The sequence below is a fragment of the Zootermopsis nevadensis genome, unplaced genomic scaffold (assembly GCF_977971745.1).
Source record: "Zootermopsis nevadensis isolate Lab colony 2312 unplaced genomic scaffold, Znev_1.0 Znev_ptg000020l, whole genome shotgun sequence".
Lineage (NCBI taxonomy): Eukaryota > Metazoa > Arthropoda > Insecta > Blattodea > Termopsidae > Zootermopsis > Zootermopsis nevadensis.
The window spans coordinates 3,925,998-3,953,828 of record NW_028259152.1 but is presented as its reverse complement, the minus strand read 5'-3'; the positions used below and the strand labels follow the sequence as shown (position 1 = coordinate 3,953,828).

The 27,831-nt window shown below is 37.3% G+C and overlaps 1 protein-coding gene and 2 long non-coding RNA genes across 4 annotated transcripts; 2 read left to right on the top strand and 1 right to left on the bottom strand.

The window, feature by feature from the left end:
- The first annotated feature begins 7 nt into the window (after positions 1-7).
- LOC147873263 (uncharacterized) lies at positions 8-1,772 on the top strand. The gene is made up of 2 exons (XR_015535992.1): positions 8-237; positions 1,341-1,772. It is a non-coding gene; the product is annotated as an uncharacterized LOC147873263 (long non-coding RNA).
- LOC110841419 (uncharacterized) lies at positions 1,637-27,831 on the bottom strand. The gene is made up of 7 exons (XM_022086953.2): positions 27,590-27,831; positions 18,267-18,488; positions 17,776-18,039; positions 17,241-17,307; positions 8,948-9,109; positions 8,258-8,360; positions 1,637-7,113 (listed from the first exon to the last, which is right to left on the bottom strand). The coding sequence occupies exons 1-7, from the start codon at positions 27,705-27,707 to the stop codon at positions 6,973-6,975; spliced, it is 1,077 nt and encodes a 358-aa protein (XP_021942645.1). The 5' UTR covers positions 27,708-27,831; the 3' UTR covers positions 1,637-6,972.
- LOC110841420 (uncharacterized) lies at positions 10,921-15,559 on the top strand. Of its 2 annotated transcripts, none has more exons than XR_002547192.2 (3): positions 10,921-11,055; positions 12,167-13,711; positions 14,556-15,559. It is a non-coding gene; the product is annotated as an uncharacterized LOC110841420 (long non-coding RNA). The 2 variants fall into 2 exon arrangements; XR_002547191.2 differs by having other exon boundaries at positions 12,167-14,292.

The window sequence follows — 27,831 nt, the reverse complement described above, 5'->3', positions numbered from 1 at the left end:
TGAGAGATCTGTTTGTACTCGTGCGGTTCATGTCTCATTTTAATAAATTTTGAAACTGCGAAATTTAGTTTAGTTTGTTAGCACATTACAAGTTTTGTTAAAATCGGGCAAAATAAGGATCACTTTGCTCTAAAACCCACATGTGCTTCTGAGTGTGGAGAATTACATCTACATGGGGGAATTTTTTGTCATGTCAACATCAGCCCACCAGATAACTCACTTGGTCAAGGATTCCAGGTCATTCACCTGATAACTTAGGCACATTGAAGTAAACAGTTTTCTGGATATTATCCATTGTCCAATAAATAAAATCCACGACATTTCGGAGATTGGACTATCTCCGAAACGTCGTGGGCGGATAATATCCAGAAAACTGTTTCTTCAATAACTCACGATCGTCATGAACTTTTAGAACAGAACAACGTAGACACAATTGACGTCATTCTCAAAGGTCAAGAGTCACATTCTAATGAACATGCCAGAATTGTCATAAATAGTGTAATAGCACAGAGAATCATGGGCAATGATGTCATGATCCTGCCTCACTACGTTGAGGATCAATCACGATATTGTCAAGAGAAGGAAATGAAGTGTCTCTTTGAGGCTTTCTCCAATTTTTTTGTCGTTGTCTATGGTCAGCTTGGGGTTTTCTTGCAAAAGTACCACGGTTGTTTCGCCTTGCCTTCCGTGGCCAGTCTTTACCCACCAGACTGGAAGAGGAGACACGGACAAACATCCATGGCTTGAGTGGGACTTGAACCCACTGTCGCAGCGGCCAGGCGCAGGAGGACCATGCCTCAGACTGCATGGCCACTGCGCCGGCCTTTCTCCAATGCATAATGTCAAAACCAAATTTCATTAATACATGCAATTACACCCCTTTGGTTTTCAGCCACTCAAATATTATCACATAAGGCCCAAAATCCCCTAACAACAGCAAATGATTACCAACCAACACTTACACTCCTCAAACTTAAAATGTTACGACTGCAGTTTAAAAGTTCATTATTCACGTTAGTTTATAAAAAAATTATCAGGCCAACATCATGTTGTAAATCATGCTGAAAGCAAGCCCTCGTATGGCATATTTTCACATCAGTATTCGGAGTGTGCAATAACTATTTCAGTATAACCTGTCTGAGAAGGGAGTTGTGTTCTAGCTTTCATTTTCATCAGTACCCACTCTTGAGGGGTGAGCAGAAGGCAAGGAAGAGTTGTATGTACATTGTGGCCAAGAAAGCATCTGAAGTGTTGGTTATACAAGTTTTGTAAAGTGTGCACTTTTCATATGCTAATCTCCTAATGACTTTACATGGTAATTTCTTCTCCATTTTTTTCAGTTTCTGATTCTGTGCTAACTGCCATGGTAGAACAAAATTATGGGAGACTTCCTTATTGCATGATTACATCCTGTGCAAATCTAATCAGCTTACATAAACTGTCAACAAATCAGAAGTTCGAAAAGCTACTACATGTGTTCATTCATAAGACACGTTATACCACAACAAATCACATATAAAAGTGCCTTATGCTCCTTGTAGTAACATTCTGGATTGAAGGAAAAGCAAGTACAAATGGTATATAAAAGAGGCGTGATGTTGATTAGGTATTTACTTCTTTCAAATGACAGAAAATATAAGATAGTGGTGTTTTAATAAAATATTATACATTAAATAATGACATTTCATATTTCTTTATGATTAGTAGTATATATATATTCTCTTTAAATCTTGTATTATGTTGTAATAAAGTAATTTAAACAGTTTCAGCGAATAAGATCAGCGCTGTTATCATTTGATTTCCCACTTCATTTCAGCATGTGTTACAGAACTGAGTAACCTTGAATTGTTACTTCTGTGTTGCAGCTGGTTTTTAATGTTACAATCTTGATTGAATATATTGCAAATAAAATCCAGTCAGAATATGTTCATGCTTTGCACAATATTTATTTTGAAATAGGACTTACTTAAAAGGATTTTGGGTGGAACAGGTCACAAGGCCCAAAATCCTTGATGGTTAAATGATGATGATAACTTACTTAAAAGTAATTCTTTCACAATCTGTCTTACATTAGAATAATAGTAATCTGTGAAGATAGCCTCCCTCCACCATCAGATGTCTTTGTGTGTGTGTGTGTGATTCCAAAATATCATAGACAATCTTAGGAGTCATTCATAAACTGGCTGTTCATAACTTTTAAAGATTTCTGTACTTTACCTTTTTTTTGTCAACCAGAATGAGAAAATTATTCCTCATTTTAATGGATATATATAACAAATCAAAGTGTTCTGAAATACAATGCTAAAACACTGACTGAAATATTATTTTCCAAAATAAGTAACAATTATACCTCCTTTCACTGACTAGTCTCTGCACACTTATTATACATACAACTCGTATTACAGAAGACATATATTTTACACATAATAAATGCAGATGCAGATATTTTGCTTTCATAATAATTTAGTAATTTCACTTGTCTTTCCCAGACTTTATTACTTTAGAGAAGTTGCAGTACAAGTTTATGTTTTTAACTTTTAATATTTACTTCTATACTAAGTGTTCACTTGGCCTACTTCACCTTGTACTATGATGAGACATTTTTCATTGCCTTTAAAATTATCTACCAATGTTATAAAACTACTCACTTTATGTTAGCCCAGGGGAAATTACAGGTAATTTAACCCAGAATTAAAGTTTCTAAATCATGGTGTAGAAAGTATGACCTGATTCTGAAGAATGATAAGGGCATGCAAATAATGTATTCATTTTCACTGGCAAAATATGTACAAATGGAAAATGTGTTACAATCTGTCATTTTGCACATTACCTTATCCAAGTTATATTTGTATAGACAAGAAAGCATCATTTATGTGACAAGCTAAGCACATAAAGCTTATACCATTGCTACACTATCTACTAGATTGATGGCAGAACAAAATTATCCACTATACACCACCAAATTATGTTAATATAAGAGATTACTTTCATAATATCTCTTAAAGGTACATGTAGCTACATAAATTCTCATTATTCTTGAAATGGGGACCATGGTAATGATGAATAATTCAAGTGATTGTTGTCAAGCACAGAAACAGTCCACCAGAACCTGAATATAATGATTATTATTGACAAGAACAAACTTCGATTTGTAGCAACATATTACACACCACTTTTTAGCAAAATTTGTTGCTTTATTCATATTTACTATAAAGAAGATTATTTTCAACTGTATGCATTATTTTGGAAAAATTCTTTTAAACAAGACTGGAAAGCTATAATCCATACCAGAATACACGTGTTCTTCGCAAATTCTGAATTATTAATAAAATATTGTCTGTTGTCTTACTTAAACAACTTTAGTTTCCAACTATAAAAATCATGTGTTAATATGTTCTATAACTGACATAAATCAATTCCAATATGTCAAAAGGTATATTAGCTCTGTGCTAGTATACCAGTCTCATATGCACAGGGCTGTGGGATCTAATCCTATTCAAGTAAATTTTTTTATGCAGCCATCATGCTATTTTACACTATGGCCTTATTGCAAGTGGTACTAATGTTGATCCCACCTCACAAGTTCGTTTGCCTGCTATGTTTGCATTACCAATTGGAGTAAACTGTAAAGTACAATTTCACAGTAGTCTTCAACTACATAACATCCATATCAAATTTCATCCAAATCCGTTCAGCAGTTATCGAGTTAAATCATGTGGAGAGACAGCTGGACAGATACACAGACATGACCAGCTCTACATGTGTTAATTTCATGCACATCATGCAAAGAACACATGACAACCAACAACAAATAGTTTTTCTTCTACATTACAGACATCTCTCTATAAACATTTTGAAGAATATCTCAGAAACTAATGATGAAACGACACTGATCTGTATAAATTATACTAAACTTGTATTCTCAGTTACTGACTAATAGTAACATAATGTGTGAAATAATGTTAATTGTTCACCATTAGGTAAAAATATACACTACTACAAGTTTACATTCTTTGCAGTTTCTACTTACATTCTGGGTATGAAGTGCTGCTCAGTGTTCAGACTTTATTTTTCAAAACTTACATGTCTATAAATATTTCTATTTATGAGAAAACACTGTATGTGTGTTGTGTATGCCGAGTGAATTTTCATCACAACTGGGACATCATTTTCACTGCATTGTGATGTACACTACATGATTCTGCTGTTATTTATTGTGCTTTGCAGACATCAGTATTGCCAAAATTATCATGTTTCTCAAAAATATCTTTGAAGATGTGATAAACATTGTCTGCTTATTGTGACTTCTCATGTCATATTTTTCCAACCTGTCTCATTTCGCCAGCGCTGAAACAGCTGAGAAAGTTTCTGATGGATCTACCATACAACATTCGATGATGTAACAGAAGACAGAGACTATGACATATTATGAACTAGTGGAAAATGAATAACACATTAAAATTTACAGCTTACCAATGCCATGGCATGATTATGTGAGTGTTTATGTATCAGTGGAGATAAGTCACAAATTACAGCACGGCAAAGCTGGCAATGTAGAGCTTCATGGTATGGAAGGGGGATTATGATATTCTAGGTTTTGGCACCATGTAAACTCATCAGTAGACACCAGCATTTCAGAGAAACATACTGTTTCCATCATCAGGGCTGAAGTGGTAGTGCTGAGAAGTGGAATTATGCCTGTCCTTATTTGGCCCACTCCCTCAGCCTTCCCTTTCTCCAGCCCTATATAAATCCCTCCACTTCCCAGCATCACCACTTCAAATCTGAAGACAGACAGCATATTTCTCTGAAACAGTGGAATCTGTTGACAGGTATTCACAGTGCCAGAACCAGAAGAAGATCAGCACAGTGAAAACCTTGGATCTCACAATGGCGGGAGAGATACTGTTCTGTGGCCATGAAACATTCAATTTTTTGGTGTTACTATAGTAATATCTATTCACACACCATAAAATCAAACTGTCAAAAAATGAGTCAAGATGGAAGGTGGAAGGGAATTCTGCTGCTGACAATGAAAAATATAATAAAAGTAGGGCTTATAACACTGCTGAAGAAGTGCTGCAATAGTTGTTAATCAATGAGTTCATTGCTTCTGGTTGACAAATGGAATGGGTAAAAAAGCAACGTTAAGGAACAGCCAGGTCCAATCTCCATTCACACCATATTAAAATAACTAGAAGTGACTAAAGATAATATGTATCTGTCAATGCAGTACAGGCGTGAGCTTACTTCCAGCCCATGACATCCTTTGTTACAATCAAATTTATAAATAGGTACAAGATGTGATATAATTAAAGAAGGTAATCATCACATATACTAGAACTCATACTGCATCTGGTGTACCCATTACAGTAATTCAATTAAAAAGTGTGAGAAATAAAAACAGAACATGAGAATTTTACAGCCAGTCAGAAATGTCAAAAGAGAATTAACCAGGTTATGAAGACCGCTCTTCAGTAAAAGTATATAACAGATGGAAATCTAACTGCTATAATTCACAGCACATGACAAATATTCTCAAAAGTTACATAATTTCCCTAATGTATAAATTGATGATATGGGGTTATTTCAAGTTTCTGAAAGCTTAAGTCTGAGCTTCATCCTGTTACCAAGAACATATGTTTACTTCCTTCCTATGATTCACTAATTTGCATTATGGTATATTTTATTTTCTGTCAACAAATGCTCATTTCCAAGCACAGAGAGCAACCCTGAAGTGCTATGGCACAGAATACAGGGAGAAGAGAAACACACACAAGTAGCATATAATTCACTGGGATTCAGGCATTGGTATGGTATTGAGGGAAAGACAACATATTTTGATTATTCTATTTTTTGCCTTTTTATAATACCATTTAAGTGAGAAGACTTGAGAAGATGCTGGGAACGGATTTGATTTCCCTTTTCTTCTTTAGAACCTAGTTTGCACCTTAAGTGGCAAATAAACACACACTATTCTAGAACACAGTTTAACTTATTTTTGTTACTGTGTTTGATACACAAATAAGGCTCTGTTTATGTAACAGTAACTATTCACATTTAGTTACAAAGACATTAAAATGCCAAGATAATGAAGCAACTGAATTGCATTGCAGGATAACAAAGATTTCATGATAATTCTTTCTTACCATCAAGTTGTCAATGAAAGTAGTTAATAAACATGACTGTGATAATAAGTAAATTTTTATAAATACTAAAGAGAAGTTCATGTCACAACGCAAAGCTTAATATTCAAATATACTGTTCTTCAGAGTTCAGTCACTTTCTTCGCTACTCCATTCAAAGTATTAAATTATTGTTCTCTTTGTCTTGACCAATGCATCTTTTATGGTTCATGCTATGAGCTTTAAATTGCCTCTTGAATTCAATTAAGCATTCACAGCAAAATGAGAGATGCATACTGACTAACCATAACATACTACAAATACCAAATTCAGATTTGATTATTATTATAATTATCAACTCTATAGCAACTTGGTACTTGAAATTAGATTTAACATTTTTTTTCTGAACTGATGGCATGAAGATCAGACGATTATGTTTTTTCAGAAGATGAATGAAATAAATGTATGTCTCACAGTGATAAAATATTTTTCAGGAGGTTGCCTACCTTGGATGAGTATATATTTCAGTGATGAAAACTTACAGATCAACAGTTCCTACAGTCAATTTCTTAAATTCTACCACTTACAGTATAGTTACTGCCAAGTTTTCTATATAAAATGCAATATTTTCATGAAATCCTTTTCCATCTTGTAGAATTATTACTTGGCTGAAATCTCTATGTCCTTGTAACCACAGTTTGTGTAAAATTAATGAAATACCAGATCCTGTATAAAGAAACTCAATATATTTAGCCCAGTTCTCTTTCATACATATGAAGAGATATAATTCACACAAAACAAAACACTGGGACTACTATGACAGAAAGGGGAAGGGGTAAAATCGTAGTTACTTCTTGTCATCTGTATTACTGCTACTGACTTGCCCTGACACTACTGCACCTGCAACTGCTGGAGCTGGCGTAACTGCTGGGGTCACCGGAGTTGGATCATCTTGGAATAGTGGGTTCTTTACTTCCATTTCACCTGTCTGGAGCAACAATATTTCATTGTGTTAAAACAAAGTACATATAAATTCAAATACAGGTGAGATATGAATAACAGTACAAAGATCAGAAATGTTTCTGATGGCTGTTTTCATTCAAGTTACCTATGTCATAACACACACCATTCCACCTTTCACATTACAGACATTCAAATGGTGAATTGCATAGGTATCCTGTATGCAAATGAGAAATGTACACCTAATGTGTAAGACTTGAGGTTCTCACAGCGGTGAGTATGAAGATTTCTATCTTCTGGGTTATTGCGCTGTGTAGTCTGGTCGATGTTAACCAACGTTTCAGAGGTCATACTGCCTCCGTCATCAGGGCGATGATCGCCCTGATGACGGAGGCAGTATGACCTCTGAAACGTTGGTTAACATCGACCAGACTACACAGCGCAATAACCCAGAAGACAGAAATCTTTACACCTAATGTAGTGGGAAATATGACTATGTAAATTACGTGTATGTGAAAGAAGAAAAACTGTTTTACAATCGAACCTGCTTGGTGTGACACTGGTGCTAGTAATTCAGAACAGAAAACAATCACTGGAGACAAGGATGGCCCTGTTACTGAGGAAATTGTTGTAGTGATGAAGTCTAAGCAGTTTTGGAAAGGCACAGTGGTGTTTCCTGGACCTGGTCCCAAGTTGCATTTTATTCACATATTTCTCCTATTGTTCTCACATATGAGGTATGATAATAACATTCTGGGATAGATACTTTTTATGGTTTTCTGAATTTTATTCTGTCACAGATAAATGATAATATTTTATCAAGATTCCTGTCACAATTTCATTACCATAATTGACCAAATCTCAAATTATTGTTTTGATGTGAGATAACTCCCATTTAGATGAAAGTTTAAGTATCTCACTGTTGAGTTATCTTAGAAAATTTGTGTGAAAAGTTCTAAGAAAAGATTGGTAAATTGAACCTTCAGTGGTTCCTCACAAGGTAGCCATGAAAGTCTACAAGTCCTGTATAATTTCATGTTCAAACGTTCACTGTGACTCAAAATTACAACAAACTATGCTTAAGAGCTGAATCATATGCAAATTTTTGACATTTCTGTGGAGACTTCTTGTTCATGGTGCATCAGAATTGGTTATTAATTTTATGTACTTACTGAAGCTAATCCAGGGCATTCATACACTGTGTAGTCTCCTTCTTCATTTTCCTCCTCACTCTCTGCCTCAGACACAGATCCATTGCGTTCATTTGTAACACGACTGAAAAATAAATTTATGGGAATAACATTAAAACCAATAAAGGAAACCAGATGTTACATAAATAACATATCCACTATTCCATATTAACAAATGCTCTGTCCTGAACAAAGTCCATAGATTTGTCACACTGAACTGTCAGTGATTTTAATGACACAAGCTAATATAAATAATTACACTCACGTCAACATTAATATTTCTCTTAAGTTCCTGAGATTTTCCATTTTTGTTTCCCTGATAAATAATGTAATGACAGTCTATTAATTTTGACTTTTATATCAGCAACTGAATATGTAACATTTTCCAAACAATTACTACGTAATAACCTTAAAATGTCTCAGTACCACAATAACTGACAGCACTGCTAGCCAATTTTTAAAAACAAGAAGCACAAAAACAAAATCATATTCTAAGGTCACAACACACAAATGTAAGAAACTAAGCAAGAAGAAGAACAACATGACTGAAAACTGAACAATGCAAGTTGTGGCATCCGAACTACTATTAAGGTTACAAAATACAGAAAATATTTTGGTTTTCGTTGTGTTTCCCGATGTCGGAAAGGCTGTCCTACTTCAAAGGGCACATACCTCTCCATTGCAATGATTTGCTGCTTTTGGTGTTGGTAGTGGTACATTTGGGCAGACTGTGCTAACCTTCTATCACCTGTCGGAGAAATTTCCTTATTGGGACCGGTGACTCCGTATGCTGGATACTCCACATCAGCAGCAGCTTTAGCATTCTTATGCAACCTGAGACAGAAGAGTAGAACCTAAAAATCAGAGTCACATAGTATCCCTGCGTATTGCTTTTCCTCACTTACTCACCCAAGCATACAATTAAACAAGACGTTTCATCCATATCTCGAGTTGAAAGATGCGAACCAGCAGCCCTATATGCGTTCATTTCTAAGCACGCGTAATAACCGTCAAAAACTATGTAACTGAACAAATACTGTGGGTCTAATGATCCAGTTGTTTAGCCAGCCGCAGGAGGCAACGGCCAGTCACGAATAGCACTATCCCGAACATTTCTGAAAGAGCACAAGGCACCTATTATAATGGTCCGTCATGCATAACACACACAGTCACCATATCCCATTAATAAGCCTTCAACTCTGAAGATGGAAGCACTATATTTCTCCGAAAAGATGGCACGCAACCAAAACGCTACAAGCCCAACAACCAGAACACCGTCACCCATAACGGATACCTCTTTTAGTATAAGCTTACGTACACACAAACAGCAGGATTACAGGTTCCCAAGGCGGTGAGTAAGACGATGGGTGTCTTCTGGGTTGTAGCGCAGTGTAGTCTGGTAGAAGATTGTTTTTCCTACCTCCAACCATCAGCCTTGATGAGGGAGGCAGCAAGGACCTCTGAAACGTTGGTAAACTTCTACCAGAGTACACGGCGCTACAGCCCAGAAGAGAGCCACCTTCATACATAACAACATTCAAACTTTAAAGTAGATAAATTGTAACAAAACTAACTACCCTGTGTCCCATAAGCTAGTGTTATGGCTGTCCCTGGAACTGTTCGAAAGTGGCTTATCTTGAAAATGTAATAAACAGAGCGAGCCTGCAGAACTGACCAGATCCAACTCACAGGAGAACAAGCCAACTGAAATATTAATCCTAATAAGAGCGAACATTTTCCACGTTCTGAAAAATCAATGTGCCACATTTGATTTGTTACGTAAATGTTCCCATTATCGATTGTTATTGCATGATTATGTGTACGTACAATAGCAAATGACGCCGGGGATGGGGGTGCATACACGATAGTCAAAAGAAGATTAAAGGGAGCAGTTACGGCAGCAGACGTGGTAAGTCCGTTTTTCGTTGCAATAAAACAATTAGCAAATAAAACTATCTCTGTATTTCGGTTACATTGTGTGACAATAATTATATTCCCTATTTCTGAACTTGTAAATGGGTAGTTAAGTACCGATATCTTTGTCTGCCCGCTTTCCCTCTGCGATTGCAAGTAAACACGAAAAAATTGACTCTTTTTTAATACACAGATATAGCATGCGAGAAAGAAAAATCAAGGGTTCTTAAATCGAGTGATGGACGATATACTTTAAGTAATCGAGTATCTTTTAAACACTGTGTTCCAAATAAATTTCAAACCATAACTCCTGTATTTTCCAATAATGTACGAGAAATGTTCATGACTGCGATTTTAAGTGACCTTAGAATTCATACTGGCAGCACTAAACCTTCTTTTTTTGCACCTAGTTCCTCTTTCAAGAAAAGAATAAACGAAGTAAATGTAAATATATCGATACTCACAAATCATTCTTGACAGATTCAAAACTACCCTTAAGATTCTGGAGGAAGTCTTTTAAGTTGCTGAACATGGGCAGACCACATTAGTAAGCACAGACACTTTCGTGTCCTCTTTATGAGACCCCGCGTGTGACTGGTGGTTAGTGCAGCTTGCGCCTACCGACCCTCAATCCGTTCTACATACCACGTGACGCTACTACCATGGTAACTGATTGTTATTCTCCGTTCATGAAGGTAATACGTTCCCGTACTCAAGGGGAAGTCCAAGGATTGAATTCAGCGGAACACCATTTCTAACTACTGTGCGTGTCTAGTGTCAGAGTTCCGGAATTTCGCCACGACCAGAAGACATTCCAGCACGGCTGGCTGGTACTTCATTAAGGAATGTTCAATAATTGAGTGAAAGTAAGATAATGCGTGTTCAAATAGAGCCCGAGCAGAATACAAATATATTGCACAACTGGTAACGTCGTTGTTCCATACAATGCGTCTAGTTTTTGCGAAAGTCTTGTACTTCAATTCGGCGGTGGTAGTTCAGTGTGTAACTTCAGCTGGCGGGGTTAAGGCGCGTCGAGTGTTGAGGAAAGTTGAATAATTCTTAAACTCGAAAGTCTGAGCCACACGATTACACGGCTTACTCGTATCCGAGGAGTACTCGGTTCGAATCTCGGGCACGATACCGGCTAACATAACTGCTGTTTTCTGTGGTTTTTCTCATTACTTCCATACAGACGCCGGTGTACTGCAGTGAAGTAGGTTCCTACAATCCCTTCAGAATTCTGTATACAAACACTCTTATTACTTTCGGCCCTGATGAAGGATCGTCTAACGGCCTACGAAGAAATCAGCCATCCCTAACTGTCTGGTTAACAAGCACTAGGCGGGCCTGCCTCTCCGTGTCATTTGTTTGTGCTTATTCGGAAGCATACTGCGTGCCCCATCTTGTGAATAGTGTAAAATCGTCTGCAAAGTTCTGGAACGCTCTCTGTTTACACAAGTGAAGCACGTTACTTTCGCTGTCAGACTAGAACAAACTTACAAGGCCTTTATTTACCGACCCGTGTTCGAATTAAGACAAATGCTGTACTTCGAGTAAAACAAATTTCGTGTACAGCTAAAAATGCGCATGATAATCTAAACATAGCACACAAAAAACAGGACGTTGAGGTGAACTTGTCACATTCTGAAAGAAGAAATAACATGGGTGAGATTGCGGACAGAAAGGGGCAAATGAACAGACAAGGGGGGATAAGAGGAAAGGAAATAAGAGAACTGATAAAGGAAAGAAGAAACAGAAAGGCAACTGACAGAAAAGTAAAATAGACTTTCTCATTACGCCACACAATCTTGACAGTTATTCATTTCATTTAAGCCTATAGTGAAGTACAAACAGTTGACCTAACGTGACCAGGGAAATTACCCCAGGCCTACATACTGAAGCTGTGTCCTGCAACAGGATCACGACAATGCCAAATATTGCGTTCTGACATTAATTCCTGTGTTTCTTTTGTTGCAGGACGTGAAAATATGTTTGCAAGCAAATTATTCAGTCACGAGATGATTCAGAAATGTTGATTTCTTCTTGGCATCGGTCCTAGATACTCGTTTTCCACTAACTAAGTTCCTAATCAGCAAGAACAACGAGCAGATAGTAAATCCTGGTTCAGTGTAGACTACTTTCGGCCTCTACGGTTTTCTTGATCAAGTCCAATTCAGTCCACAAATTCACATTGCTGTCACTTGCATCCGTCTTAATGTGATTTTCCCATCTACGCCTCTGTCTCTCGAGTGGTCTCTTTCCTTGAGGGTTTCTGATAAAAATTTAGAAAGGATTTCTTACTTCCTCCATAAATGCTGCATGCCTAATCCATCGCATTGCTTTTCTGTGAAGTTCGTCGTTATGAAATCTTCATCAATCATTTGCTACTTCTTCTCTACTAGGAAATTTATTTTTCATAATCGATGTTATTCTTCACTCCATCATAAAACATGTTACGATGGTTCAATACCATTCATACCCCATTCGATATCCTGCAGCCAACAACTTCTATTGCTGATAATGTTGACAGTTTTCAATCAGCTTGCCCTACAGAGACTCTTTACGTTCCTAATTGCTAACCATAATTCCGTTTCGGTTGAAACTGTACTGAATATGACGAATATAAAATTCGAATCACGTTTGTTTTCTAATCAACCCGTGTCAGTTTTTTAAAGCACCTACAAATATACTAATCCGCGGTATCCGTTCATAAGATAACTTATAAACTCAATAACAATATCTATTTTCCACACTTCAGGCACTTAACATTTCCTTTGTTCGGAGTTTCTTTTCTAGCACAGACGACTAATAAATGCTTTTGTTCTTTTAGTGTTCCTGTCAGATTTAGGATTAGGGAAAAAATATGTTTTATCACCGTATTTTAAGATTTTGTTGCTAATATAAAAATTCAACTTTAACTGGAATTGGACGGTGAAAGTAAACAGTTTTGTTACTTTCGTCTCCTGGACAGGCTATCTTCTTGTGGTGCGAAATGTAGGAAAATGTCTTATGACTTAAACTCATGTCACTTTCAGAGATACTCTATTATACACCATGCATAAAATTCAGGCTTTCCCAATTTTCTCACTTTATTTGCAGTCTGAAATGTCGTAAAAACAGGGATGAATTGGTGGACGTACTAATGGACACACAGACGATTCTGTATTATTATACACAGATTAATTTGTAGTACTGGTGGAAACAATTACATACCAACATATCTTTAACCATCTTCGTCACAATCTGATTATTTTATAACCACATCAACCGAGTCGTTTCAGTACCAGGGTACCGTGAATGACCCAGCCTTGACCTCAGCGTGGGAATATTGCCAAATTCTCAACACCGACCCAATCCTGCATTAACCAGGTTGCTCTGCTTCCACGCTAGGTCACTGAATAAAATATTGGGTCACTATGAAAGTTAAACCTGAGTATATCAACATCGAGTCACGTGATATGAGTTCATTGATCACGACGACTTCGCCGGCCGGAAAGTGGCCTCACCATTTTCGTCCCTGACGTACGTTCCACTTAAAGTCGCAGATAGGAGGATAGTATTAATACTTGTCATGGGAGAAACAGGTTAAAATAATGTGAAGTGGGCTAAAATTGTTTGTTATGCAACCATATTAACATAGAGAAACGTATTACTTATTTTGGCATAGACACTTCGGGTATTTTGCTAAAACAATAAATTGACGTCCAAAAATTTCTCAACAACCGCAAATGACACTTCAAAGAAAATTTTGTTGTTTGCAGCAGTTATATTGATTTAAAAAGACGTAATATCTGTAAATCCTTAAATGTTCTCTTTGGCCTTACTTGCAAAGTTGTATTTTTCAGACTTACAAAACATTTGCCAACTTCCTCCACACCTTGAAAGAAAACTCTGTCAAGACTGCAAAACAGAACAGTCCACAAGTCCAGCTGATTGTTTACACGTTTAGGCATACATTTTTTCACAGAATACAGCTATACGATAAAGCCGTCAGATAACCGCGAACTTCCTGACTAAATGAATTTGTAGCTTCAGGATTTTACGTCACGGGGCCTTCGTGACTTTTTTGTAGGCACACACAATGCGACCAACTGATTCCTTGTGTATGTTCAAGCTAGTTACTTTCATTTATTTATTCACTCACTCATTCACTTCTCCATATATTTATGCATTCATTTGATTGTTTATTTATTTATTTCTTCCATTATTTATTATGGTATATGTTTTATTAATTATTTCCCCTTCATTAATTATTATTTACTAATATATTATATTTCGTTTCTTATATCATTTTATTATTAATTTATTTATCCATTTCGTTGTTTATTATTTTAATTATCAATACATTTGTTTTTTTCTCTTTCAGAGATCACTTAAACCTAACTGGCCTCTCACATACAGATCGTTCCATTGAAAAGCTTCCATCACTACTACAGCATTTATAAGCTTTGGTGACATTAATATAACAAGACAAACAAATTGTTTTTTAAGCTTTTATTTGTTAGGAAGAACTTACAAAACAACTTTACAGCAAATGCTGATAAAGTCCACAACCATCGCCCTTTTTAGCGTGTTTGCGACTGTGTGAAATATTTTGGGGTCAAAATTTGCAACATTGGCAAAACTATGCTGTATAGTCTGGTAGAAGTTTGCTGACATTTCAGAGCAGAGGCAGCGAATATCTCTCAACTGTCAATAAACCTGACAATTATATAATTTATATTAAGTGATGTTTATTTTTTCAAATATATCAACATGACAGCAGCATGGACCTTTGAGATCATGTTCGTAATTAAAAGGATACAAGCTGTTACTAGGCCAGTTTCTGACACAATTACTTCCTACATTTGTTGTCAATGAAAGTAAAATTTGAGCAGAGACAGCAGAGTAAAATATAATTTATATAACTTTAATTCATTAAATTTCCTTAAATCGTAGTTTCAAACCTTTCACGTCTCAATGAAGATCTCTACAGCATGTCTTCCACATTACGATGTAACTGACTTTTGGTTGGCTTAAAAATTTCTCCACGCTCCTCATATGGCACATGTCAGAGAGATAATCTCAGCTTTTGAATATATTTTAATCTACTAGCTTCAACTATCATCAACAAATAATGTTTACTTTATTAAAAGTAGAGTTGTAATGAGTATTTCTTAAATGTACTATGTGTTAATGTTTATTTTAAAGTATGACACACACTTAAAGCTTAGAAAGGCGTCATCAATATTGTTTTACTTTTAGCCTTGCACCATGAAAGTGTCTAAGGTAGCAGAGTTACACATCCACACATTCAAAACAGAGGCGAGTGGTCAGCTTCACGCTCAGGCCACTCAGCCATGCGGAAGAATCTCGGGTATCTATCGAATAGCAGGTAACAAAACTTAAATAAAAAATCATTATGATAATGTAACACTGTTGGGTTATTTGCGTATAAGTTTAGCACTTTCATGTAAGTATAGACCATTCCACTTCTAAATTGTCATCTAAACCATTACTGGTGGTCTTATTTTCCCACAAAGAATGGTATGCAGAAGTATCACAAAGTTAATGTACCACAAAGAAAGTTCAATTATTTTAATTATATATGATTAGCATATCTTAGTCTTATCTTAATAAATTGCAAAATGTCCATTTCTGTCTTTTGTTACAACTTCTTCCTCGTTAAATGGATGACAAAAGACTAATCCTGTAAGCCAGTGGTCCCCGACGCGGCGCCCGCCAAGGCTTTTTTCGGGTGCCCGCGTTGATACGGAAAGAACCATGAACATTATAAAATCAAAGCACAGGTCTCGACTTACTGATGCCCATTTTGACTGTTGTTTGCGAGCAGCAACATCATCCTACACTCCCAAATTTGAAAAACTGGCCCATGAAATGCAGTGCCAAATATCACACTAACTTCCCACTTGAGTAATAATAATTGTACTTATAAAAGTACGTATTTTTGATTACGTGGTTTCTTGTATCATTAAACGTCGTGTTGTTTTGCGTATTATTTGGTGTCCATATCTTATTTGTCCAGAGAAAATAATATTTGGCTTTGTTAATCGGTTGGTGCCCGCCACGATCTCATAAACTCTCAAATGTGCCCGTAGGCACAAAAAGGTTGGGGACCACTGGCTTAATCATTACTAGTGGTAGCAGAAACATGCATCTTCAATAAATAAAGTGGAATTTTGTTGCAGAGTTGGATTGAGATAAAATTAAATACTTCCAAGAGATTATATTTGGATCAAAGAATTATGATTGCACTGTATTTTACTTAAAACTTTGGTTTTATGTTTTCTCGGAAGGTGTACAATTTGTCATATCCTGATAGGACTTGTCCATGAAACAAACCCTACGTCCATTGTTTAATAACTTTTCCTGCCAGCAAAACTTACAATGTGCCTAACCAAGGCGATTTTACCACATTTCCTCCTGCACATAGAATAGCATAAAGAATAGCAAAAGAGGAGCAAATGTGGACCAAAAGGGGGAAGTAAAGGGATGATGGAGAAAGCACATAATGTCAAGCTCCATAATTTGTACCCTTCAACATATATTATTAGGGTTTCAAAAGAAAGAAGGATTTAATAGATGAGATATGTAGAATGCACGAGGAAGATGCCTACAGCATTTTAATTGGAAAACCATGTGACAGACATGGACACAGGTGGAAGGATAATACTGAAAGAAATCTCACTGAAATGGAATTTGAGTATGCGTGAACTGGATTTAACTGGCTCAGATTAGGAACCCATGACTGGTTCTTGTGAACACTGTAACAAAATTTGAATTCCATAAAAAACAGAAAATTTCTTAACTGATCGAGTAACTATTGGCTTCTCAACAGGGACTGTGCTCCAAAGAGACAAGAAAAGTAGGCCTACAAAATAATAATTCTTACGTAATTTATTTATTTTATTTTATTAATTTAATTAAGATTTGGAATTCCTCAAAACTCCTCCTTTAACACATTCCTCTTGTAAGGAATATAAATTTAATGAACTTTCGTTGTGGTACGTTCATTGTAAAATGCAGGACATTAAAACTGTTGTAAACTCACTTGTACCAACCAATTCCTATGACTATTACTCCAACTATAGCCGCAGCACTGCAACCAGCTACGATAGCTGAAATACACAAACACAGTTCATTAACAATTCAGCCAAGACGAATTCTGAGAAAAACTTTGATAATACCACTGCAGCACTTTACAAATGTGTAAACCAAATTTCAGCATTGATTTCTGGCATTAACAGAGCAGGAACGCCTATTTACATAATCTTTGCATGATAAGCATAAAATAAAACCTTTAATGCAAACACACTCTAAAAAGTTAGTTATGAAATATAGGTGTAATAAATTAACCTATGTCAGTGGTCCCCAACCTTTTTGTGTCTATGGGCACATTTGAGAGTTTATGTGATCGTGGCGGGCACCAACCAATTAAGAAAGCCAGAACAGAAATAATGGATTGCCCCACTCACTTTGATTAAATTTATACCAGCTGCTTACTAAGATTTCTCAACTTTCAATGTGTTCGGATGTGAACTTCCATTCACAATGATAGTAAAACCATAAAAATACTACAGACTTACCAATAAAATACACATCAGACTTATCATCTGGTTCAGCTTGAACAGGAGTCTTGTAAAGCTGGTAATTTGCAGGGGCTGTTTCTTCGGGCAACTGTGGCTTTAGTGAGTTTGAAGCCTTAAGCTCATCGTGATCTGCCTTCTGTTCTGTCTGTTGAGGCGTTCTCAAGGTCTGCGATACTGGGTTCAAATCAAACACAGACCCATCATAATCCTCATCTGGCACGGACTGACGTGGAAACAGATTCGGGATTCCATCTGTGCTGTCTGGAATATCAACCAAGTCACATTTAGTGCCTTATCTGAGTAAACCACAAAACACAGAGAAATGTTTTAATATGTTATATTGGCTACAAATGCTTCAGAAATATATTTGCAAGAAACTCATCTAATAAACTGTAAAGCAACGAAAAAATTTTACTTTTAAAGTCTATTTTTATATGTATGACCAAACAAGTATGTTGAAAATAAACGTAGGTCTGAGAAAGACTAACCTGTTAGGCTACGTGTCTCTTCATAGTATCGTGGATCGGACGGGTTTACTGCGAAAGGTGAAGTTTTTTCGGAGACTGGAGAACGCCCCGGAAACTGGTAAGTAAACCCTGGATTCGGCCCCAGCTTTGGAATTGTGCCGGGATTGCTGAAAGGACGGTACTGACTTTTCTGCAGAAATCTCCTTGCCACTTGTTCTATAACGTAATCCTCCGGAGTTACATCTGCAAAGAAATTGCACAAGCAACGATAGACTAACTATGTGAACCAGCTAACCTCAAAACCAAAACTGCACTAACGCCTTGAACTGCGTTCTTCTTAAGAAGGTAAAAGATGCTCAGCCGATCAAATATTTCCCGCCCTTTAAAGAACATGATGATTTATTACCATGTTCACAGCGACCTATCCTCTCGCTATCCTTTGCAGAACGAATCTAGTCCATACCGCCACACCCTATTTAAGATTTATTTTAATATTATCCTCCAATCAAAGCCTTGGTCAGACCTTACGACTCAAATGTTATATTTATCATCATCTCTCCCATATATGCAAGAAGCTATACTTATTTTATCCATCATCATGTTTCGTCGCCCTGCTATGAGAAACTGACTTTAAGTGTTAACTCATCGGAATAATTTGTCGATTAGCAGAAGTCCGTCTGGGGTGGCGTTAGGTACATCTACGGTTTAAAATTGTATCAGATTAAACTCGACATACTTTACATATTGGGAAATAAATTCAGTATATGCCTACCTTGTGGAAGTGTTGTGTCAGGTTTGGAGTATTTTATTTGAACCCATATAATTAATTTGGATAGGTATTTCGATCAGAATAAATCAAGTAGTGGGCGATTACAATGATCATAATACATCCGCTATGGACATGGACTTCCTTATGTCGTCTTATGCTGTCTCGTGAAGGTAGAGAGACCTTGCAATAACCGATCCCCCGTGCAAGTAATTATAGTCTACTAAAAGCCTGACAGTTGCTTACTCTCGGAATTAATTCTGAGTCTGAAAACACCTGAAGCAGTCACTCACAACTGCACCTGACACACCGGAAACACCATTTAAAGAAACATGACAGAGAAAATAGCAACGTCTAACTTCGACGGAACAACGGAGTTTAGTAACAATATAAGCCTAACAAGCACATACGAATTTCCACGACACATGACTATCTACTATTCAAGATGAATAAAAGACAAAGCTCAGAACGGTATCTCACATTTTCAATTTTAATGTAAATAACAACGAACAACACACGTAGTATTGATGACTGCCGTCTTCTTTCGATGATGGATGCGGAAAGCTCCTCTGAAACTTCAGTCAGTATCTACCAGACTACACGGCGGAACATCAAGAACACAGCCATCTTATTAATCGTCAACGTGAGAACCTGAAATCTCACCAACATATATTGACCACATCGACTGACGTACTAGAATAATGTAATTCAGAGGTCAGATGATGAACTAAAGGTTTCTAAACATGTCGCTCAATTGGCTATTGCGAAATAAAAAAGTGCATGAAGTTACAAAGTTTGTGCAACTTCTTGTTGTGCAGACATGGGCAAAGTACCATCTTCACTGCCAGTGGGCTGCAGTAAAAGAATGATTAAATAAGTAAGCAAATGTTAAAATGGGTAGCTGGTCTTGCCATTTTTACTATCTGTTCCCTTTGCTCTGCTCGCAAAGTACAGATTGCAGTATCCATCTTCTAATATCTGAAGCGTTAGAAAGAGGAAACGGATATAATTTGCCATGTAATTCATTTCCATCTGTTGCTGCTCAGTCACGGGTGTAAAATGTAAGACACGTCTGACATCACTGTAAAGTGATTACAGAATGATTAAGAATGAGAAGAAGTCTCTAACAAACACAAAACCGATAGATATACTTTTTGAATAACAAGACGTTAGCTGGCACAACAACAAAATAACCTACATTCGTATGTGATCATACATATATTATCTGTGCAGGTTCCACTAAATTCCTTGAACTGATACATGTGCCAGAATAAAACTGTCAGTTCATAATATTCCGTGTCACGTTATTTAGTTTGTAGTCCCAAGAGATGTGAGACTGTTTCAATAGAAACCAATCACACGCACTTCTCAACAAGCCGACTGGCAAGTCTTCATACAATCAATTAACCAAACAATGTAGATTCTCAGTTCTCGTCCAATGAAATAAACCAGTCACAGTCTATTCTCAAGAATTCGTAATTTCAAACAGCCAATCAATGCCGATTCTCCGTTCTCATTCCTGGCTGGTCATATTTTACCATTAAAACGACAGTCTTTACTGATCTCTACTGTGTCCTTCCAAATCGCGACTTGACCCTTTCTATATTCGTACGTGATGTCTCTTTTAAAAACACTTACCCTGTTGGGATTTTATATAAGTGAAATAAACATGGGGTAACATCTCCAAACAGTCAACTCTAACAATATGTGACTACAAACACGAATATACCACTACAATGAAAGTATGTTAATAGAAGGGTGTTTCGGGAATGGAACCAGCAAAGGCTACAAATAGTCAATATGAAGATGACTTCATAATCTATTATCGTGTGCACTGCATACTCTGTATTTTTTCTTCTTCTAAATTCTATCACAGCAATTATATATTCTATATAACTAACTAATTAACTAGATGGCTTATAGAACCCGAGGGTTCATCACCGAATTAACCAAAACCCTCCACCGGACCCTGTCCTGGGCCAACAAAATCCAATCTCCTTCTACTCCTATCTCCCATAGATACCGCCTGACATTATCCTCGCATCTACGTCTAGGTCTCCCCAGCGGTCTCTTCCCTTCAGGTTTCCCAACCAGTACCCGGTGCACACCTCTTATCCCATCCATGCGCGCTACATGTTCCGCCCATCTCAGTCTTCTCGACTTAATCACCCTGTCAATACTGGGGGAGGAGTACAGATTTTTAAGCTCATCATTGTGCAGTTTTCTCCACGCCCCATCGTCTTCCCTCTTAGGCCCAAATATCCTCCTCAACACCCGATTCTCAAACACCTGCAATCTGTGTTCCTCCCTCTAAGTGAGAGACCATGTTTCGCACCCATACAAAACAACAGGCAAGATTATTGTTTTGTATACTTTAATTTTCAGGTTTTTAGAGATCAGACGGGAAGACAAAATATATTGAACTGGGAAGTAGCAAGTGTTTCCGGAATTTAGTCTCCTCCTAACTTCCTCATGAGTGTCATTTTGATTTGTTATTGTCGTTTCCAAATATTTGAACTTTGTCACACTTTCAAAGGATTTATTAGCCACCGCAAGATAGTTCTGCCCGCCTCTCTGCTGACAACGAGATACTAACATGTACTTATTCTTTTCTGAATTTACTTCTAGCCCCACCTGTCTACTAGCCTCCAGTAAAACTTCTGTGTTACTCTTTATTGTATTTGTATCGTCACCCAATAAATGAATATCAACAGCATATGCCAATAGCTGATGTGTCCCATTCAATTACAAACCCTCCTGCCAATCTTGGATTTTCCTGATGGCGTATTCTAGCGCAAAGTTAAAGAGCAATTGAGACAAAGCATTCAATGTTATTTTAGGTCACATAGTGTTACATCACGGTACCTCTCAAAAGTGAGTACTGACAATTCTAATCATCCTGTGTCATTAAATTCGCGGTCACCACAAACTGAATGCTACCCGTGATGACCTTGACCCCGTGGCTTCAGCCACGCCTGGCTGATATATCGATTTACCTCATCTTCCGCTAAGCACATTCACGTCAACCTGACGTCATTCACCTCGATGTACGCATGGATTTGCCCCAGACCTCGTGGTCAGTTTCACTGAAACCTGAAGAGACTCGTTAAGACTATGTACAGAGGTGCCATCATATTGACCTTCAAACTCGAAAATTAGAAATACGCTACTGGTAAAATCTAAAACCCTCGGAACCAAAGAAGTGCAAAATGCTGTTAAATGGCTTATCGACTGGCAAAAGATTACTGCCTAGACCTAAATAACGAATTCTGGATCGTTCAGTTTCGCTTGTAAAAATAACAACAGCAATCTGATGAGACTATAGCACACCTAATATCCAGATGTCCAGCTGTAGCAAAGAAAAGCAGCTATACATAAACATAACAGGGTATGCACCCAACTGCATTTAGTAGTAAACAGGTAGGAGTGAAGAGAGCAAATGGTACGAACATGTACCAAAGCCAGTGACACATGTAAAATTATCAAATTACTGCCCTGTAGATCCAATACATTACAAGAGACAGAACATAACTGTGCAACAAACTCGACATCACTATAGCCAGATACGAAATAAACTTGTCTGAAAATTGACGTTTCGTTACAACCTGTCAGAAAGTTTGGGGGATATGTGGAATAGGAGAGGGCACAAAACATTTTTTGGTTAAAATGCAGTGCATGCGAAAGGAGGAGGCGAAGACGATAACGATTATTGGTACAGCTGGTAGCTTGTCACAATCATTCCGAAAGAGTTTAGGCTGCACCCTTGATAATATCTCAGGCGTGAAATTGCATAAGACGGACATACTGGGTAAAAACACATACTGAGGAACAGCTGGAGATCTTAAATCAGCATTTAATTAATTTAAAATATATTCACCAGTAACTACCACATAATTGCCTCATAAATAATGTAAAGTCTAAAGAATGAAACGCACAAAAACGATAGCAATATCTGTTGTTTTATATGGGTTCTGAAAGCTAATCTCTCACACTAAGGAACAAAGAAAGGTTTAAAGCGAGAACACAGTGCTGAGGCAAAAATCTGGATCTAACATACAGGAATTATTAAGACGCCTGAGAAAATTGTATTACGAGGGGGGTTTCCCACCAAATACATTATTAAATCTTTGGATTCTGCGACCACAACGTTAGTTAACAGTATATAAGCAGTCCTTAACAGTCTACAACAAATTATCACGCAAAACAAATCGCGTTTCATGCATAGGAAGCACTGCCTGATGAGAAAAGCTGATTGTTTCATACGTCACGAATGTTCCTGCCTCTTCATTAGTCCCGGACACCTGTGTGTGACCCACACAACACACAGATGGTGCGTCACTTGATAGGACGTCGTTTGTTATAGATTATGAAGAGACGCAATAAACATCCCGATACACCTGCCGACGTGCCACTACATGGCGCAAGCTGAGAACAAGAGTTTGCAGTAAGTTGTCCCTTGGCTTAAGCACCACGTCATGATGACGTATAAGGAAATGGAAGTAAAGCTTCATGCATTCTTGACGTGGACAGTGGACAGACTCGTGTAGTCTGCTTTACACTTCGACCTCTTTCTGCCCAAGAAAGAGCCCTCTCTTTTCACTGACGCGAAAAAGAATGGTGCTTGGCCGTCGCAAATGTATTTTGGGGTTGGATAACAGTTGGATCGGTATATCGTCACACAGAAACGATTACTCTTTTAATTCCCTTGTCGTTATTTTGTGATAAAATGTTAAGGCGATAGGATGGTTGGCAGACATCATCGATAACCGCAAGAGTGACTCACAAGAGCTGCAGAAATTGGCTCTCCGAAATGCCCTGTTAGGTGCGTATGCAGTTCAGTCGAAACCTCTTTCGAATACTGTATATGTCATGCTCTTCGATCTGCTGCCATGCTACGGAGGCATGACCTCCGGCCTGACCTGTTCCGTGCACACAGTCTGTCTGTTACGGGTGTACAACAAACCACCTGCCTGATCCTGTACGGATATAAGCATGAGAATATTTTTCAGTCTACCCTGTTACAGATACACACAAATAACGGTTTAGGGCTCATCTACGCTCTGTTGGCATTAGTACCCTTCCTTCACCTGCAAATTTGGTCTTTTATAACATTTTTATTCTGGCATCGATTTCGTGCTTTCAATATCATCGTAACTACGAGTGTTTTCGAGATGGATAACAGTACTCGTAATTCTAATGAAATTCAAATATTTTCAAGGAAATTCTTTCATGCGAAGCAATTTTAGTTCAGACCTCTCACCCGCGATTCTATAGCTACACACAGAGTAGAGACTGTGGACAACGACACTGCAACAGGTAGGTTTTTTCGTTTAAGCCTGATTCTCGTGCTTGACTACCCCAAAGGCTTGGAGACCGTTCTCCATCTCCAGATTAATACTGTGACTGTAACAGCCCATGCTGTCAATACAATCTTTATTTCAAATCTAAAAGTTCATGATGTTGGTGATGAGTCATTAGAATAAGAATTTTCTTGAATATTATCCATCATCTAGTAAATAAAATATAAAACGTAAAAAACGACGTTTCGGAGATGGGGCTCTATCTCCGTCTTCAGGTTCCTACTCAGTTGGGCCCACTAGATAGAGCTAATCCCTATCTCCGGGACCGGAGAGCCCCATCTCCGAAACGTCGTTTTTTACGTTTTATATTTTATTTACTAGATGATGGATAATATCCAAGAAAATTCTTATTCTAATGACAATCTTTATTGTTACTCAGATATTCTGTGTTCTCCAGTTTTGTCTAACAGTCCCATCGTAAAGATGTTTCGACCAGTTGTCCACCACCCGGCAAAGGCTGGTGATCCCTGATCTATGGGCTCCACAATCGTTAGGTCAATAGACACAGCGACAGAGTTAAAGATCCCAAGTCATCTGAAGCCAAGCTATCTAGTCCGTAGCCAACAGCACATGCTTAAAATACTATTTTGCCTACAATATGGCAATATTTCGAAGTAAAATATAATATATTCTTCATTACATCTGCAGTCTCTAGTTCCTTCTAAAAATGTTCTAGTGACGTTATCATCTGATCTGTAAGAGCGAAAGTAACGATTCTCGTGTCCACGCTGTTGTGAGACGAAACAAATAGAATTAAAAGCGTGCGGAATGAGGAGTGTGTGAGAACAGATACAGATCAGATTTCCAGTCTGACATCTAGTTCCTGTTCTGCAGCATGTTTGTTTGCTGCTCAAAGCTACTCATTATTTATGAAACTCCCTGTAATTATTTCGCAGCTGCCGGTAATATATTCAAAGCAACGGATTCTTGTCTTTGCTTATGCAGTATGTGGTAATGTTAAGATGATGTTAGTTTTTCCACGCAGGCTAGTAGTCTATTAGAATCCTCGTATAAAGAACTTTCAATTTGGAGAGGGCCTCCAGATATCGTGAAAGACTGCAAATAATATACTGAATAAGCAGCCGCAGGCATCCAATAAGGGGTGGTCATCAAACTTAGCGGAAAGGGACGGATAGCATGTTACAAAATGACACATGGGACTCATATGAAAGAAACTACACGGTTCAAATCTGTTCCTCCAAAACAAAAAGGCCAACCATGCATTGTACATTCACATTTTGGGATTTTTACGACAGCTCGTTCGTCAAAAAATGTCCAAATATCTGGCAACATAACTCGATTTTGTATAATAACAATGGACCTTCCCACACATTTTCGGTAAACCGATTTTTGAGTAAAAATAAATATCTGTGAAGGATCATCTATCGTACTCACCTAATTTGGTCCCGTAATGTTCCAAAATACACTCTTGAAAGAAAATCATTATAAATAGCTTTGCCATTTATAACAATGTGACGAAAACTCTGAAACGCCTTCACAACCATAACAGAAACTTAGGATTGCTCGTGTAAAGTCAGAAGGTGATCAAATTGAACATTATCACTTTTAATAAGTCTCTGACATATTTTCTTTTCACTAAATGTTCTGTCATTTAATTGCGAGACCTCATATTCCCATGAACATTTAACTGTATCTTGTTACATGTGAAATAGAATAAAAGTTTTCAATTTACATTTTTATTCGTGCTTGAAATGTTCTTGTACGCATTAAGAGATAAATAAATTCCGATATTTTTCAGTTCGATAATTGTTATTAACCCGTCCTCTCTCCAAAACGCTGACGATCAAGATGTGCTAAAGAACTCAGAAAAAACATTTGGACTAAAGAAGGGTAAAGCAATTTAGCAATAACTAGCTAGAATTTAGAACTAAGAAATATATAATATTGGAAATCAAAGTTCTTGTTACAATATTCTGTAATATTTCTTGTTCCTAAGTTTTCGCAGTTTGAGTTCAATGTAGAACTTCTACTTTCGGGGATAAGCCGTGACGACTGCTATAGGTTTACCACCCTTTCGGCAACATCGTAGTTACCAATGCAGTCATTTTGGTATTATCACGCTTGCCTATTAGCTTCGCCATGTTTGTCTGTCTATCCGCATGTAACAATTTGAGAACTGCTGAAATTTGATTTTGGGAAGATGGGGAGTTACACTAAAATTTGTCCACACATTCCAATTTGGGCAAAAACTGGACTAAAAATAACACACACTAAACAAAATGAAGTACATGCACTTCTGCGCCAATCTCGAACACAACCCGCTAAATATTTATCGGAGCTAAAAATGTTTCGAATAAAAGCTGTACAGAAACTTAAGCAAACATTTTGTGCCCAATACACTTTCAAATACAGAGCTATATATCTAACGTATTACGAACAGTAAGCGTCGTATTCGATGTAATATCTAAGCTCTATCTTCAAACCAACTAAGAAAGCGGATGTACTGCAACAGGTACCTGTATTTCAAGGCGATTTGCGAAGTTTGATAACACGGTTTAGTCTATTAGTCTATGACTAATAATCTCATTGGCAACAACAAAACACGGCACATTAGAAGAAACAAATTCCGTCTATATTAATAAATAATCCTTTAAATAATGAAAGCATTCATATTGTACGCATTTGATGGTTCGTTTTCTCCATACTGTTATTCGTAACTGTCGCGGGACACAATGAAATTATAATCAAACAACTGCCACTCTTTCGTGTATGTGTAATGTGAATTGTTTTAAAAATGATTTCATGTTACACGGTGTATCTTTACCGAACGTAATCAGCTCCGTTAGTTAATTCAGAATAAAAATCAAAATACAGTGGCATGTTAGCAGGATTGGGTGTGTTAGAGTTGTGGTTAGTATTATAACGAAATAGGCCTCCGTTCAGAGCCACGTACATGTAGTCACCGTATTGCAGTCCTAAACAAATTCCGCTTAATTGGAAAATTCTAAATTGATTGTCTTTTCTATTTTAAAAGAACAATTTAATAAGCGAGATAAACTTGCAGCATGAATCGTTCAGAAGCCACTGTGATATATACAATTAAAGCAACAAATTGTATTAAAGATGCCTTACAAGCACTGGTGCTTCTGTATAGCAATACTTATGATTTATTGATAACGTACTATCATAGCAAAACTTGTGTAACACTATTTTCAAAATAATAAAATGTATTAGTAGGAATGAATCGCGTTATTTACCTGGATAGAACTCTACGTTGGCTATAACCTCGCTGCTCAGTGACACGCAAATAATGAACCAGAGTGACACAAGATTCATACTGAAAGTTACTTTAAAAATCCTCCAGGTTTGGCCCATATGTTGTCATTCCTTGGCCATTTTGGAAAATCAATACACTTCCCAGCGTTCCATTACGAGACAACGGAACATCACCTCCCGATTCTAGCGCGGTTAACACTGCGTTTCTGGCCACAGGCTGTTC

What these genes read in the sequence shown, in the direction of transcription:
- LOC110841419 (XM_022086953.2), bottom strand. Translation starts at nt 27,707, where the DNA reads ATGGGCCAAACCTGGAGGATTTTTAAAGTAACTTTCAGTATGAATCTT. An exon ending in GTCTGATGTGTATTTTATTG is followed by an intron (nt 17,308 to 17,775) that starts GTAAGTCTGTAG and finishes TGTGTATTTCAG; the next exon opens with CTATCGTAGCTGGTTGCAGT. An exon ending in CAAATCATTGCAATGGAGAG is followed by an intron (nt 8,361 to 8,947) that starts GTATGTGCCCTT and finishes TTTATTTTTCAG; the next exon opens with TCGTGTTACAAATGAACGCA.